The sequence below is a fragment of the Protopterus annectens genome, chromosome 7.part0 (assembly GCF_019279795.1).
Source record: "Protopterus annectens isolate FY-2018-M chromosome 7.part0, PAN1.0, whole genome shotgun sequence".
Lineage (NCBI taxonomy): Eukaryota > Metazoa > Chordata > Ceratodontiformes > Protopteridae > Protopterus > Protopterus annectens.
In genome coordinates, this window is record NC_056739.1 from 621,451,206 (window position 1) to 621,469,468 (window position 18,263).

The 18,263-nt window shown below is 41.7% G+C and overlaps 1 protein-coding gene across 1 annotated transcript in view; it reads right to left on the reverse strand.

The window, feature by feature from the left end:
* Positions 1-18,263, reverse strand: part of VPS13C (vacuolar protein sorting 13 homolog C) — a 6,956,796-nt gene that overhangs the window by 2,177,285 nt on the left and 4,761,248 nt on the right. Inside the window, exon 59 of the mRNA XM_044076309.1 lies at positions 15,122-15,243. Within this exon, the coding sequence (XP_043932244.1) occupies positions 15,122-15,243 (122 nt within the window). The remainder of the gene's footprint in view (positions 1-15,121; positions 15,244-18,263) is intronic.

The following is an 18,263-nucleotide window of genomic DNA, read 5'->3' on the forward strand; positions in this document are numbered from 1 at the left end:
ATGTTTGCTATTATTCAGAAATTTTCTCTGATTTTTGCTGAAGAAAAAACTTCAGATGGTTTTATCAAATATAATAAAAATGTATAGGTTCACATGTAGGTAACTAGGCTAGCTGCCCCGGCAGCCATTTTAAGTCTAGCACATTTCCCTTTTTTGTGCTCAAATTACCCTGTCCTATTTGGTTACAGATTGGCCTTACCCCATCCCATGGCTGATAAACATATATTACCCCTAATGGGAATAACTGTGATTATACCATATATAAATTGAAGGGAAACATACATAGGATAGAGCATTTAGGAGCTGCTTCTCTCCAGTAATAGTACAGGGAGCAGTCCTAGGGTAACTTTTCTGTTTCTCATCCATAGATCCAGGCTGCACTTCAATATGGATAGGGTGACCTTTTGCTTAGAGTGGATGGGGAGTCTCTTCCAGAGCAGTGGTATCTTCTGCAAGATATGTCGATTCCTCCAAACCATCCTGTGAGTTTGACGTTGTAATATAGACCCTAAATACTAGGCTATCAGTCTGCAGACTATTACATGACTTGCCAACAACTAGAGGTCACAGTCAAACCTTGTATCTATAAAGTTAACACCTTAACCATTATGCCAACCCCTCCTTCAAAGATCATTTAATCTGGAGTAAGTTTGACAAATCTGCAGAAGTTGACTAAAAAAATTGTATTATTCATTGCTGCAACAGCATATGTAAGTATGTTTTTTTTTTTCAAAAATACATTGTATAATTAAAAAGCATTAGTTCATTAATTCATAATTGCAATATTTTTTTTATTATCTGTATGTATGCATGTATTTATTTCACTTGCATGATGACATATATGAAGTGCAATAAAAACGTTCGAATGTTTATGCTTGTTTATTGACTATTATTTGTTGATTACTACTGAAAATGATTTTGTCATACACAGGAGAGGTCTTAAAAATGAAATACTCCAGGTGTGAAATACATTATGTACAACAATTTCTACCAGTTTAACTTGTCCAAGTGTTTTGGGTTTTTAATACCGTGATGAAAATGGACCCCATTCCTAAGTCAGGGTACAATTAGGTTGATAAAACTACTATTTTTTTTCCAAGTCTTTGATGCTAGCCCAGAATGCTCTCAGCATTCACAATAGGTACAGCAGTAATGTGCCCAGACTTACCTCCTTCTGTGTTTCATTCAGAGCTACATTTAAGGAAAGCAGTAATGTGCCTGGACTTACCCATTTCTGCTGTTCATTTGGAGTTGCGTGTACTGGTCACATTAATGTGCCTGGACGTACCTCCTTCTAAGGTTCATTTACAGTTACAAGTACTGGTAAGCAGAAATGTGGCCAGAATTACCTCCTTCTGCAGTTCATTTGGAATTGTGTGTACTGGCAACAGTAATGTGCCCGGACTTACCTCATTCAGTGGTTTATTCAGAGTTGTGTGTACTGGGAGGAGTAATGTGCCCAGACTTAACTCTTTAGCAGTTCATTCAAAGTTGCATGTACTGGTAACAGTTTAATACAATGATGGGAATTGACCCCATTCCTAAGTCAGGGTACAATTAGGTTAATAAAATTAGTTTTGATTCAAGTCTTTGATGTTAGCCCAAAAGGCTCTCAGCATCCACACTCAGTCCAGACTTACCTCCTAGTGCAGTTCATTTGGAGTTATATGTACTGATAGCAGTAATGTGCCTGGGCGTGCTTCTTTCTGCCGTTCATTCCGAGCTATATGTACTGACAGCAGGAATGTGCCTGGACTTACCTCCTTCCACAGTTCATTCAGAGTTACATGTACTGGTAGCAGTAATGTGCCCGGACTTGCTTCCTTCTGTGGCTCCTTCAGAGTTGCATGTACTGCTAAGCAGAAATGCAACCAGACATGCCTGCTTTCGTGGTTCATTTGGAGTTATATGTACTGGTAGCAGGAATGTGCCTGGACATCCCTCCTTCTGCAGTTCATTCAGAGTTGCATGTCCTGGTAAAAGTAATGGGCCCAGGCTTACCTCATTCTGTGGTTTATTTGGAGTTACGTGCACTTGAAGCAGTAATGTGCCCCAGACTTACCATCTTCTGCAGTTCATTCAGAGTAACATGTACTAATAGCTGGAATGTGCCCAGACTTACTGCCTCCTGCAGTTAAATCTGAGTTACATATAATGGTAGCAATATTGTGCCTGGACTTGTCTCCTTTTTGTTTCATTCAGAGTTACGTGTACTGGCTGTAGTAATGCATCTGGACTTACCTCCTTAAGTGGTTTATTCAGAGTTTCATGTGCCGGTAACATACTTAAAAGTCTTTTCTTTTATTAATAATACTGTTGCTCATATTACTACTGGGACTATCTGGGTCTCTCTCTTCCACAATGCTTTTGTTTTTGCTTACAAATCCTGGTATTTTATGATTTTGTCTCTCTCTTTTTCTCTGTGTGTAAATATGACACTATAATCACTGGGTGTAGCAATTTGGATGGTGCAGTGGCATAGCAGTTAGCAGCGTCACCACACAGCAAGAGGTTCCCAGGATCGATTCTCATTTAAGGTTCCTTCTGTGTTGAGTCTGCATGTCCTCCCTGCATTTGTGTGGGTTTCTTCCAGGTGCTCCGGTTTCCTCCCATGTTACAAAGACATGCATCTGGACAGTTTCTCCCTAGAGCTATACTGAAAATTGTCTCCTTCCAAATCGGACTTTCCCAGTAAACAAATGTTAAAAAAAAAATTCAATAATCAATTATTTTATTTATTTTTATGGACTACTATACCTGGTCTTCTTGCATCTATCTTTAAACTGCTGGTAAAGGCTGATCCTATGTGATACAAACCATCATTCTTTATAATGCTTTGTGATTCACATTTTCAATACTTCTCAGCTACATCTATATTGCAGTGCCTGGACAATTCACAATGCAGCATTCTTGCCACATCATTGTGTCTTTCAGGATAAAGTCCATCTGCCATGAATGTATCACAGCTGACAAGTGCAACTGTTTCCAGTTCTGTTTTACGGAACCTACATTTGCTTGTTTCTCCTACATTTTCAATGGTCTTTGTAAACCATGGGCATAATGCACTATCCTGGGATGCTATTATTAGCCTTCTATCTTGGTTTCAGCTCACCTCTCCTTAACCCTTCCTACATTAAATCTTGATCAACATGAGGTTGTTCCAAACTACTGATGTACTCAACACTGTATCGTGGACTTAAAACTTTTTCCTCTTCCCGACTGATCCTTTTACTTATTATTCTTTCATTACTTTTTCTCACTTTAGGTGCTGCTTGATTTTTGTCTACTTCTGGTTTCATTTCCATTCTCATTTTATTCTGAAATGTTTTGGCTGAACTAAGCAAAGATTTTATCAAAGTCTTCTTCTCATGTTTTAAAACTTTCACTATGTTTGGATCTGTATCCAGGTCCCACAACTATAGGGCTATACATTTAGTCGACTTGGATGATGGCCATATCTTCTTCATAGCAAGGAAAATATAATCTTGGTATACACCTATTATATATTGTGAAGTATGTTTCTTGTTTTCATTTCCAAGTGATTCACTACTTTGGGGCCAATCACTCATCCCAAACTGCAAGTCAGAACTGGAAGAACAAACTCATTTATAGCTTGGACTTTTCAAACTTAAGAAGCCCAGTAAGGAATACTTAAGAAACTTATTTGTTCATGTTTTAATGATGACCTTCATCTATTCCTAAATATTTATACACTCCCTCCTGCTCAAGTTCCTTTATATATCGCAGGTTGATATTTTCTTGGTGCTATGGCTTTCCTTTTTTAAATACTGATTTTGCTCTTTTATCAAGATCACATGCTATTCTTATATCCTAAAAAGTTTTAACCATTTGTAGTTGTGCTTTCAAAGTCTCATCTGATGAACTATACACTTTTAAGTCATCTACAAAACATACATAAGAAATCTTTTAACAAAGTTGATTTTTGGGAACCACAGCCTAATCTGATAAATAAATGCAACACGAGATTGCAGATTCACATCAAACAAAAGACGACGTAAACATTTATATAGCAGTTGCCATACAGGTCGGTATAAATATAAACCAGAGAGAGACGAGTGTACTTAAATGGTGATGGAATGACTATAAAGATAAGGAGAAGTGCAGTAACCTCACCATGGTAAGCACTGAAGGTTTGCTAACAGCAGTACAAAGTAGGATTGAAGAGGAGCCGTTTAAATACAGACCAAAATCCTGATGTTTACAGTGAAACAGACAGTTGACAAGAAGCTAGAGATGAGGAAAGAGTACAACTGGGCATCCCTAGACTTGCAGAAAGTATGCAACAAGGTCCCAAGAAAGCTAAGCTGGACATTCCTCTGATGGTTCAGTCATTGAAACATTGGAAAAATCAGTGCAGACTACATACAAGGACCCAATAACACAAGTATGAACAGTGTTCAAAGTCTCACAGGAGTTCTCAGTGGAAATGAGTGTGCATCAAGTTTCATTCCTGAGCCTACTTCTACTGGAGGACTACATAAGCAAAAAGGCTGGAGAGGACAGGTCAACAGAGCTGTCATATGCAGATGATGTGGCATTATAAGCAGACTGAACAAGAACTTCAGCAAATGAGGGAGGAACAGAACACAAAACTGAAGTATGAAATTGAGTACAGACAGAACAATTCTCGTGGCAGCAAATGGGGAGAATCCAAAGAACCTGAAAACTGAGATAGAACGGAAATAGTAGAAAAAGAAACAAAAATAGTGGAACTGGTTAACAGCTTTAAGTATCAGGAATGGGTGGTTGAAGAGAAGGGAAGTCTACATAAGGAGGTCAAGACTAGAATCACAGGGGCTGCAGCCAACTGGTACACTGTGTCAGGGTTAGTATATGACACCAAAGAATGCCAAATAAGCTGAAACGTAAGGTGCAAGAAAAGTACAGTTGTGTACACTTACCATAAATGTAGATGTTTGAGTGTAGTCACTGCTGCAGTCATTACATTTGGGTAATCTTTGCAGTAGCCCTCAGTCGGCCTGATTAACAAAGTTATGCGTCACCTGCTGTCCCTTCTTCCATGATGTCAGGTCGTCAGGGGTATAAAACATGCAGCCGACTCCATTACATCAGTTTTTCTTGCCTCAGATGTCAGGTGCCCCCTAATGGGAAGCAATTAAATATATAATACAAGGATATACCTCCAATCAAAAAATCAAATATACCAAAAAGCTTTCTGAGCATAGTAAATGAGAGTAGAGGTATAGCCAAAAGAAGGAAGGGGGCTGGCGGGAGGGTAACCAGGACTGCAAGAGTGAATACACTCGAACATCTACATTTATGGTAAGTGTACACAACTGTACTATGTTCTTCGTGTTTCACTGTTGCAGTCATTACATTTGGGTAGATTCCCAAAGCTAAGGTTGGGTGGAGGAATTTAAATAGAATTAGGACCAGCTATAAGGCCCTGCAAGACTGCAGAGGCAAAACCAGCTCTGGATTTAGAGAAAATTGGCAAATGATAATGCTTGGTGAAAGTATGTACAGAAATCCAGGTAGCAGCTTCTAGAATATCCCTTGTAAGGATGCCCCTGAGAAAGGCTGCAGAGGTAGATGCAGCCCTGGTTGAATGGGATCTGATGCCCTGTGGGATAGGTTTTCCATGGTGCTTATAGCAGAAATGAATGCAGTGGCCTATCCATTTTGAAATGGTTTGCTTTGAAATAGCTTTACCCTCTGTTCCTGCAGCAAATGCCACCAGCAGCTGTTCAGACTTCCTTTGAGGTTTAGTTCTGTCCAAGTAGAATTTAAGTTGTCTGTACACATCTAAGGAGTGCAGTATCCGTTCCCCTTTGTTCTGAGGGTTAGGAAAGAAGGTAGGCAAATTAATGGACTGAATACAATGCCCCTTTTGGGATGTACCTTACCCGACACCTGCAGCAATTAGAAAGACCCCAAAAGTATCTCACCAAGAGGATCAAGGGTCTCAAACAGATGCAATATACTGCTTGGCTAAAAAACTCCAGCTCTTCTCAGTTGCATACCGCCTACTTCTAGGCGATCTATGCCTGACATACAAAGCTATGTCAAATCCAGAATTAATGGACATGCTCCACCTCAGCAAATCTAAATCCCTTAGAGCCACACGCTCGAGGGACTTGAACCTCAGCACAGAAATAAATAGAACTTGCTGGAGGGACAGGTTCATAACTCAGAGGCTCCCTCCGCTCTGGAATAGAATTCCAATTCATGTGAGGCAGAGCACCTCAATGAATCTCTTCAAGAAGAATCTCGATAAGTGGATGGGGGATCGTAGGTTTGTCCCAGGGATTACTCCCGTGTCACTATTAGACAGAGGCACAGTAAACTAAACCTTAAAAAGGGCACAGTATACTCAAATCAAGGGGTGGCGTAAGCCATACAGAATCAGGCTAGGCTTATAATTGCCCCAGGGCAGATAGCCTAGTATGAACCTATGAACCTATGATAAAGAGCCATACTGGATACCACCTTGGGCATGAAGGAGGGATTGGTTCTGAAGGACATGCAGTCCACATGAAAGATGATGAAAGGCTCCACTGCCATAAGGGCCTGTAATTCAGATACCCATCTTGTAGAAGTGATTGCTAAAAGGAAAGCTGTTTTCCAGGAAAGGAATTTTAAATCTGTAGTAGCAGCTGGCTCGAAAGGAGAAAAAGTGAGTTTCTCCAAGACAAAGTTAAAGTCCCAGGCAGGAGTAGGCGCCTTCCTGGGTGGCCTTAAATTTTTGGCCCCTCTGAGGAACTGCTTGAGCAGTGGGTGAGAGAAGAAGGGAGGCTCTGTGTTATAATGAGCTGAAATGGCTGAGGCATGGATTTTGATGGAGGAAATGGACATGCCCTTATGAAGCATTTGAGTCAAACATTGTAGAATATGAGGTAAATTGGGCACTGCTGCACTCATCCCTTGAGACTGGTTCCAGGTACAAAATCTTTTCCATTTTGCAGCAAATTTTCTAGTACTAGTCCTCCTAGCCTCTAAAATGATATCCATCACTGATTTACTGAGGGGTGATAAAGGAGAGATTAGGTAATTAGCCAGGCTGCTAGGTTCAGAGTTTGTAGCTGAGGGTGCGGAATATGGTTCTCCTGCTGAGACAACAGGGAAGGAGTCTGAGGCAGCTGCCATGGGGCCAAGCATGACACACTGCGCAGGATGGGATACGAGTGTTGTCATGGCCAGTATGGTGCAAGTAAGATCATCCTTGGCTGTTCCTGTTTGATCTTCAGTAGTACTTTGGAGAGCAGAGGCAGAGGAGGAAAGGTATATACTTTCCAAGCTAGTTTTTGGGGAATCCTTGTGCAAAATATTTCCAATTGATGGTTCGGGGGGGGGGGGGGCAAACAGATCTATATCTGGGTGCCCCCATTTGCATATCAACATGTTGAAAATCCTTGGTTCCTGTTTCCACTCATGTGGGTCCATAAGGTTTCTTAGTCCATCTGCCAGTGTATTTAGTTTTCCTGGCAGGAATTGAGCTTGTAGATTAACTTGGTAACTCAAAGCTGTGTTCCACAATGCCATGGCTAGTCTGCAAAGGGGGTAAGAATGGGTACCCCCTGCTTGTTTATGTACCACGTGACCGAGGTGTTGTCCGTCTTTACCATTAGATGTCCTGGAAGAATGTCAGAACATTCTGTACAGCTAACATTTCATTCTGATTTATGTGTAGGTGCATTTGAGTTGGGTTCCATTTGCCCTGAATGCACTTCCCTTCTAGGTGAGCCCCCCATGCATAGTCTGATGAGTCTGTTTGTCAAGGTTTGGGCAGCAGGGGGTAGTGTGAATGGCAGTCCCTTGTTTTGGTGGTGGGCCACTGCCCACCAAAGGAACTCTAGGCGTAAGCAAGGTATGATAGGAATCATTGCTTCTAGATCCTGTGAATGTTGACACCATAGGCTTTTGAGATACCATTGCAATTTCCTCATATGCAGTCCTGCATATGGAATTAGAAGAATGCAGGAGGCCATAAACCCCAAGGCTTGCAGTATTTGCCTTGCAGATAACTGGGCTTTTGTGACCACTTGTTTGAAGTAGGTTGTCAAAAGAATCCGTTTCTCTGGTGTGAGGAAAGCCATCTGGGAAGTTGCATTCAAGCTTGCTCCCAGGAATATAATTTGTTGACATGGTACCAGGTGTGATTTCTTTTCATTTATGGTGTACCCCAAACAAGTCAGTACCCTTTGAACAAAGGCCAGATGATTCAGAAGTAAGTCCTGGCTTTCTGCCTGAATTAGACAATTGTCCAGGTATGGGTATATTTGAATATTTTTTTGCCTGCAAAATGCAATGACTGGAGGTAGGCACTTTGTGAATACCCTGGGCGCAGTAGATAAGCCAAAGGGTAGTGCAGAGAACGGATAGTGCATGTAGCCTGCTTTGAAGCATAGGTATCTTCTGCAAGACTCCCAGATAGGGATGTGCAGGTATGCTTCCTTTAAATCCAGTGCTGCCAACCATGCATCTTTGCTTAACATAGGAAGCAGCTGGTAAAGAGTCAGCATCTTGAACTTTGGAATCACCAGAAAGGTATTTACAGTAGAAAGGTTCAAGATAGGACACCGTGTACTGCCTTTTCTGGGTACCAGGAAAAGTTTTGAATAGAAATCTTGCTCCTTTTCCTCTTCTGGTACCAAATGAATAGCCCCCATGCTTAAAAGAGACGGTACTTGATTTTGGGCCTCTGCCCACTGATTTGGGGGTAGATCTGGCCAGCCACTTGGTGGTGGTAAGGTGTAGAAGTGAAATCTGTATCCTTGGGAGACTATATTTAAAACTCATTTGTCCTGGGGTAATGAGTTCCCAGTTTTTGGCATGCAGACCAATCTTTCCACCTAAAAATGCATTCAGTTGGCAACTGCTTGGAAATTTTAAGAGCAAGTCATTGAGACAGTTTTCCATAGGGGGGAGTCTTACTACTCCCTGATTTGGGTGTGGAATCCCCGCACTGTTTAGTCTTGTGTGTCCCCTGGGACTGAAACCTGGGGTTTCTGCTGTGTCTGGGTTTGGTTGAAGACTTGGAAGGGGCTGGAAAGGACCAATTCTTAGAGGGTCAGTGTCTACTAAATCTAGGAGGCTGAACTTGTAAGAAATCTAATAGTTTGCATAGATTTAGCTTTATCTTCCATCTTATTAAGAACTTCCTCAGCCTTGTTTCCAAACAGGTGGTCCTGATTTAGGGGATCATCCAGCAATTTAGCTTTAATATGATCAAGCAAAGAATGCTCCTTAAGCCAAGCATGCCTTCTGAGCACAGACCCAGTAACAGCAGCCCTGCAAGAGGCCTCTAATGAATCAAATGCACATTGCAAAGTATGTTTTCCAACCTGTTCAGCAGAATGCATTAAATCCTGTAATTCTTTATTTTCCACACAGTCAGGAATCAACATCATTTTCTGTTTAAGCAATCCAATAACATGTTGCTGATACTTTAACATATGAAACTGGCAGTTTAAAGCCCTAATGGCCAAGGTTGCATAAGTGTAAACCTTCTTACCCCATCTATCCATCGCCCTGGAATCTCTATCAGAAGGGGTAGGATTTTTAGCAGTACAAGCCTTAATGCCCCCTTGGGCCCCTGTGAAATCGTCTCTGGATCCGCAATAGGATTTCTAAAATCCTGTCAGCCTGGTATGACATGCTCAACAAGCCACGATGCTTCACTAGGGACGGCTTGCACCTGTCACCCCTGGGCTTTCGGATATTGGCAAAGGCTCTTGCTACCCCCATAGTGCCTTTTTTAGGCAAGGCTCAAAAGACAAACCCACCTCCATAGATATCACAAGGGATAAGAAACTAAGAGTAATGCTACTCAACGCCAGAAGTCTAAACCTCAAGATGCACGCACTCGAAACTCTCCTTAGCATGGAGAACATCGATATCTGTTTAGTAACAGAAACCTGGTTCAAGGCTCCCGAGAGCACACCAGCACTACCAGGTTATACCTCATACCATGCTTTTCGGCCCCAAAACTTGGACCGAACCACAAAAGGAGGGGGAGTATCAATATTCGTCAAAGATACCCACACCTCCAGGTTGGTGGCACAGCACGAAGCATCAGAAACTATCCATGTGCAACTAACAGTGGGTAAAACTGCCTTCCAGTTTATAGCCTGCTACAGACGACCATCCCAAACCCAGGAACCCCACTCGGCCTTCCTGAGAATACTGGAAAATATGAAGGTCTCTTCAAACACCATTATATTGGGAGACTTCAACCCAAACATAGACTGGGGAGCATTACTCTAGCTCCAACACCCTAGCCCAAAGGTTCCTAGAATTTATAAACTCAAATGCTATGGAACAACTTGTTACCACTCCCACAAGAGGGGAAAACATACTGGACCTGATCATCACCAACATGGGGACTTTATGCTCCAGACCAGAAGTGTATCCTTCACTGGTAAGATCAGACCATAAACTAATCTCACTGGATATTCACATCCCGACCCCATCCCCTGCCCAGAAAACCACAGTAAAAAACTTCTCTAAAGCAAATTTCACACTCCTCAAAACCGAGGTGGAATCCTTCAACGCCCCCGGGCATGTGGAAAATACGGCCTGGACCGCAGAATCCTTTATAAACGCATTCTAGGAACACCTTCAGGAATGCATGGATCATGCAATCCCAAATAAAACCAAGACCCAATCCTCCAAAGGCAGACGTCCTGTCTGGTGGACCCCAGCCATAAACAAACTATACAATAGAAGGAGGAAGCTACTACATGATAGAGCAAAATCCAAAAAAGGGAAGACATCTCTGATCAGTATTAGCAAAAAACTAAGGGCACTCATAAAATCGTCTAAGGCCAGCTTCGAGAGAAAAATTGCACAGGACACTAAGGATAATCACAAGGCTTTCTTTAGTTATGTTAGGAACCTGGGTGGGAATTCCCAGATATGCTCAGAATTAGTCCAAAATGACAAAAAGTACACCGAACCCACAGACATTGCCAACATGCTAGTTGACAGGTTCAGCGCAAACTTCTCCTCCCCCCACCAAAAGGGCAAATATCTATCCCAGCAGAGTGCTGCCCCCCTGACATCTCAGATGCTCAGGTAAGAGCCGCCCTTCTCCAAAGCAAAAAACACAGCATCAATGGGACCAGACGGTGTCACGGGCTGCATCCTACATGAACTCTAAGAAGAGCTAAATCCAAACATAAAACTACTGTTCAATCTCAGCCTTACTACAGGATATGTACCCAAAGACTGGCGTACAGCAACAGTGGTGGTGCCTCAACGGATCCTGGAAACTATCGCCTCATAAGCCTGACTAGCTTGGTCTGCAAAGCTATGGAAAGGATCATCATGGACCTCATAAATAAAGATATTGGGGCCCTACAGACACTGGATCCTACCCAGTTCGGCTTTGTTAAGGGCAGATCCTGCCTCTTAAACCTGGTTGACTTCTTTGAAACAGTCACCAAGGCCACTGATGAGAGGAAGGTGGTCCACACAGCCTACCTGGACCTCGCAAAAGCCTTCGATACAATACCCCACTCAGGCATTATAGATAAGCTCACCAGCTTAAATATAAACCCCTATGTCACTAGATGGGTTGCAAACTGGCTCAAGGACAGAACCCACATGGTTAGAATTGCTGGAGCCATGTCAAACTCCAAACCAGTTACAAGTGGCGTCCCACAAGGCTCAGTCCTGGGACCTCTCTTGTTCGGTATATATTTCTTGGAGGTACAGGCCAACACGGAAGGACTGTGGCTGACCAAGTTCGCAGATGACTGCAAACTGGGCACCATAATCGACTCTCCAGCCGACACAAGCATCCTCCAAAAGGGCCTCATAGAAACAGATAACTGGTGCCAGAGCCATGGCCTCAAGCTAAACACCAAAAAGTGTATAGTCATCCCCTTCGGCAAAAACAAAGTGCCCACAAATTACCACATATGTGGTAATCCATTAAGTATAGAAGTAATTAGGGACCTGGGGACCCAAGCTGATAGCAATCTCTCATTTGACAACCACGTGGCCAAAGTGGTTAGAAAAACATTTTATATAGCCCACCTAATCATGAAGGGATTCACATCTAGATCAGGGGAGGTCATCATGCCTCTTTACTTATCCTTCATCAGGCCCATAATTGAGTACAATGCCCCTTTTGGGATGTACCTTACCAGACACCTGCAGCAACTGGAAAGACCCCAAAAGTACCTCACCAAGAGGATCAAAGGGCTCAAACAGATGCCATATGCTGCCCGGTTAAAGAAACTCCAGCTCTACTCAGTGGCATACCACCAGCTCAGAGGCGATCTGTGCCTGACGTATAAAGCCATGTCCAACCCGGAATTAATGGATATGCTGTACCTCAGAAAATCCAAATCCCATCGAGCCACTCGCTTGAGAGATTTGAACCTCAGCGCTGAAATAAATAGGACATGCTGGAGGGACAGATTCATAACCCAGAGGCTCCCTTCACTCTGGAATAAAATCCCAGTCCAGGTTAGGCAGAATCCCTCATTGACTCTCTTCAAGAGGAATCTTGATGAGTGGATGGGAGATCGTAGGTTTACCCCGGGTATCACTTCTGTGTCACTGTTAGACAAAGGCACAGTATACTAACCTCGAAAAAGGGCACAGCAAAATTAATTTAAAATGGGTGGCGAAAGCCAAACACACTCTGGCTAGGCTTATAAATGCCCTAGGGTAGATAGCCTAGTATGAACCTATGAACCTTTAAAAAAGAACTTGTGTGACTCAGGGACCCTGTAATATCCGTCAGGTTTTCTGGGAGCAGGAGGCAAGGAATCAGGGGCCAAACTAGATTTCGAAACGGCGTCATGAACAATGTCCAGTACAGGAGGAATAGCTAAAGGCCTATGCTGAGACAGGAGTAAGAAATCCATAAGCCTCTTTTTTGAATCTGAAAATTCCTGGCTTTCCCAGTGGAAATACTCCCTTAGAGTATGTAAAGTTTCACCAAAAGAAAAATCCTCGCGAGGGGAAGCAGAGGGAATAGAGTCCTCTGCATCAGAATCCTCATAAGTAGATAAGGGCAAATCCACATCATCAGAAGAATCAGAAAAAACAGAATCCTGGTCAGAAGATTCATAAACAACTTCAATCCTAGGCCTCTTGGGAGGGGGGGGAGGGGTTGGCTTTCCCTGAATAGAGTCATTAGATCTTCAGCCATTCTTATCATTTGTTTTTTAGGCACAGAGGCCTGTGCATGCGGTCTGGGCGTAATTTTTTTAGGCATGGTTCGAGATTTAGGCCTAAGAGAAGGAGGCATCGGTTTAATATGCAAGTCCGTAGGCCTGAATACACTTTCAGAAGCTGGTGTCTGCACAGCGGCTCTAGACCCATCCAAGGTAGAGACATTCGTGGGTTCCATAGTTGAAGCATTTTGCGGCATACTGGACTCCAAATGGGTTTCAGTAGAGGCCTGTGAATCAGAAGTAGCGGGTATCAGGGGCCGCAAAAGCACCTCACTGAGTACCGGCGAGCTGGCTACTGGCTTAGGAGAAGCGTTGTCGGCAGTTTTGGACCTCGGTGGCCTGTCTCTGTCTTTATCTTTGCGTTTTTTCGGAATCCCGGTAGTCAGATGGCTAACCAACGACATTTCTGGATAATTAAACAGAGAACCAAAATATTCAGAGGCGAAAATATACTGATGACGAATAGTGCGCAGATTAAAGTAAGCACAAAACCGACAGCAAGGTACGTCGTGGTCAGGGCCTAGGCAAGGAATATAGTACGAATGAAAATCTTTATGAGGTATTTGCTTTCCACAAGTAATGCAATTATTAACTTTTAATGACATCGGTAAAGAGCAAGAAAACGTTGCCCCAATGGGGTACTACTTAGCTTTAGTTGAAGACTTTGGTTCTGAAACTTGAAAACAAAAAGACGACCGGCACTTGCAAACTGCTTCTGCTTCGGGCACCGCACAGCAAGAAAGACTGATGTAATGGTGTCGGTTGCATGTTTTATACCCCTGACGACCTGACGTCATGGAAGAAGGGACAGCAACCGACGCAGGACTCAAGACTTTGTTAATCAGGCCGACTGAGGGCTACTGCAAAGCAGATAACTCAAATGTAATGACTGCAACAGTGAAACACGAAGAACATCTGTGGTGTGACCAGCACTACTGTATAGTACAGAAACCTGGGCAGTAAAGGCAGAGCAGTTGAGAAAGCTAGAGGTGATGGAGGTGAAATGCCTGAGACAGGTAATAAGATGCACACTGTGGGACAGATGAGTCAATGAGGACATCTGTACAGAAACAAAAGTAGCTCAAATTACAGAACTTTAAAGAGAACAGAATGTGGTGCCTTGGGCACATTTGCAGAAAAGCAGAAGAAAAATCTGGTGAAGAAGATTTGGGAGAGCAAGGAAGAAGGCAAGAGGAAACAAGGACATCCAGCACAGAGATGGATGGATTGTGAGACTGTCGAAGAACGTAGGAGAGTGGCAATGAAACGATAGATGGCAAAGATTAATACAAAACCCCAAACCCATGTAGAAAAAAATGGGGTGGTGGTGATGGTTGATGATGATAAGCTAATATCACCCTGGTAAGCAGCTGATGAGGTATCCACCTGATATACATACATAACAGTGAACAGCAGTGTTTCAGGATAAGGAGATGCAATGTAATGCCAAGAAAAAGTTACATTATTCATATGCAAACAGGTGGGCTGTTCACATTTTTCAGACAGTAGTGAGAGTTGGCTTAAGGAAAGTAGTGAGCTGATCTATAGCTCCACAATCAGTTTAATGAAGGTAGTATTAATATAAATTACATCAATTTTTATTTAACATTTATGATGTTATTCTTCATTAATACCCTTAATGAAATAACAGCTGAAATACAGGGAAATGTGGAAACTGGACTTAAAATCTTGGGTACTATCCCTGGCATTTCATTAATGATAATTTATTTGCACCGTTTTTTCTGAATACTATTAGTTCTGTGACTGCATACCTGCTAAGCACAAAGTAATTATTGCTTCCAGAGGGCTAGGATCTCATTAACTCCCCACAGTGCAATGACTATGGATACTCAATTGCCTACAGCAGCTGATCTGATACAAAAAGTTACCAACATCATGAAACACATTGTTTCAGTGTGTACATAAAACAAAAAACAAAGTCATACCTGTACGCTTCCAAGGGCACATGAAACTCTTCCCCTGGCCTTAAAACTCCAATTGGTTCCATCAGTCGCAAACTTAATACAAGTTTGTAGACAATGAATGGGATCGTAAAATGATTCTTTATCTGTAGAAAACAGAAAACCCATTTAAAAGTTCTAAACACAATTCTAAAGATAATGATGTATAGCATTAAAGAGTTACATGGTTGTCAAATGATGAATACCCTTCAAAACTGAAGTTAAGATGAGAAATTACTTTTATCATATACACCACCAATTCTTAACAAATGGACCCCTTAGCTAGGATGTTCTCTGGAATAAAAAATCCTGATATGTAAACAATAGTAAAATGGCATGCAGACAACTAATAAAGAAATTACAGAAAAGTCATCCCATTTGAAAAGGAGCTAAAAGCACTACATTATATGAAATGGTCAGTATTACAATAAATAACAATTCAGTGCTTAAGGACAAGAAATCGCCATACCTACACACCCAATGTACATTAAATGACTAATAAAGAATGTGTTGATCCAATAATTAATTCAACAACAGTAACAATAAATTACAAAGAAGATAAAATAGTCCAATAACTACTATACAATATCTGTGAAATAAGAAAATGACACAGGCAAACAGCTTTGTATTAAAACAAGCAGAAAAACATTCCCTGGCTCCAGAGAAGATTTTTATTCATGTTTTTAAAAAAGAGCCATTTGTTTATGTCATTTTATTAATTTACAACTTATTATTAAATTAGATAAAACATGCTGGGAGTTTTCACAGATATTTTGGCCATATGAAGAACTGATGACTACAAATTGGGAGGAGTCATTGAGTTTCCAAATGATGTCAACATTCTACAGGAACGGCTTACTCAAACCAATGATTGGTGTAAAGTCATGGATTTAAACTCAAAAACCAAAAAGATGAACCCCTCCTCTTTGGCAAGGACAATGTTCCTGCAGATTACCATAATAACACCACCACCCTAATCTCTAAATCAATGGTGAAAGATTTGGGCACACAGGTTGACAGCAATCTTACCTTTGCTCACCATGTCTCCACAGTGGTTATAAAGGCCTTCTGCACTGCTTACCTCCCAAGTAAGAACATAGCTTCCAAAACAAAAGAGGTTATAACCCCCCTGTACTCATCAGGCCATTAGTAAGAGTACAATGCTCCCTTTGGTATATATCTTACCAGGCATCTGCAACAACTGGAGAGACCGCACAAGTTTTCTCACAAAGAAAATTCAGGGTTTCAGCACATATATGTGGACAGACTGAAATCACTGTCACTATACTCTGTATTGTACAGACTACTCAGAGGTGACCTGTGCCTTGTATACAGAGCAAACTCTGATGCTATCTTAATGGACACGTGGCACACAAATTAAATGGTACAGAATTCACTCACTCTAGGGACTGTAACCTAGCCTGTGACATCAACAAGACTTGCTGGAGAGACAGATATGTCTCACAGTGCCTCTCCTTTGGAGTAAACTTCCAGTTCGCGTTTAAACGGAGCCCCTCACTGAACCTATTAAGTGCAACTTGGAGGATGATTGGATCGGAAATCACAAATTCACCCCATAGGGTTTCACATGTGATCCTCTTGGATAAGGGCAGTTGGTGCTGATTTAGATCAGCGTGTAAACATTGACCGTATCTCTAGGCCCTACAGGGAACAAGGGTTGAACTTGGCTGGAACACCCAAGATGGCTGCACATTGAGTAACAGCTTATTTCTAGTCCTCCCAGTTTGAAAATTGAAACTCATCAGAGAAGGCCAGAAGACTTGTGTTATGGGTAAGTTTCAGTAACTGGCTACTAAGTGCACTGCCTGGATGCCAACAATAAAGAAGTAAAGAAGACCTAGAAAAAATCAACTACAAAAAGTGAGGAAGAAACACTGACTGGTGAGAGTTCTGCAACTGTTCAGCAAAAAGCAATGCAAATGACTTCCATTAACCTACAGGAAGATATAAGACAACTGTATACAGACTGGTTAAACTAATACTGATGGAGTATATCAACACAAACAATAAAAGGCAGCAAACAATGGAAAAAGCTTTAAACAGATATTCAGATGGGATGATAAAGCTGCAAAAATCAGATGTCGAAATGAAGAAAAGGCTGGCTGAATAGGAGAGTGCTCTGGAAGAGATGTTTCAAAAAATAATAGAATCAGAGGACAGAGCACATAGGGAAAACCTGAGATTTTCAGCTATACTAGAGAATCTGGAAGGAACAGACTGCATTCACTTTATGAAAGCATAAATAAGCAACTGGACTGGTATTCCACAGCAGGAGTTGTTAGTTCAAAGGGCACACTGTGTCTCTGCTCCAAACCCTGGCTATAACAAAGCAACTTAAACCTTTAACAGTAACGATGTAATCCTACCAGTAGGAGTAAATTGACAAATTTGTGGCAAAAGTACAATGCACTAAAAGTGGGAGACAGTAGTGTTTGTGGAGAATAATTACTCATTGCACACCAGACAAAAGAGGAGCAAATTTATTCTACTATTCAGGGAATTTCCAGATGCAGGTGTGAGACTGAAACCGCTGTACCCAGCTATCTTCAAGGTATTCTTACCTGGGGGACAAAATCATTTTCTGATTAAGTACATGCTAAGGAGGAAATACAAAAGTTTGTCCAACAAAAGTAAGCTGTGAAACAGAAGGAGATTCTGCTTGTTGTTCTTCTGGAAATAAAGACCATAGAGAGACTGTATCTGTGAAACCTTTTCAAATTTTTTCAATGGAAAATGTTGGAGAGAAGGAAGGGAGCAATAAAGTTGACTAGAAGAATTGAGAGTATACTGGAAATGAAGCAGAGACAGGATTTTGGAGATGAACAGTAATAAAACCAACAACCTAATATGGGATTACAATGCAATAATTAGAGTTGTGAAATATGACAAAATAAGAAAATCTGGAAATACTGGACTTTTTCAGTTTATTGAACTTGTGGGGACCTCTAAAGCATATGCCCTACTTCATGTCATTAGCGTTTGGAAAAGTGCTTTGGGGAGGACAAGAGGAGGGAGAAAGCTAACTGTAAGTAAAGATTTTTTAAATAGTACCAGTTTTGTGGCATGCATTTTTCTTTACATGCTATAAAGTCATTATTTCAGTTAT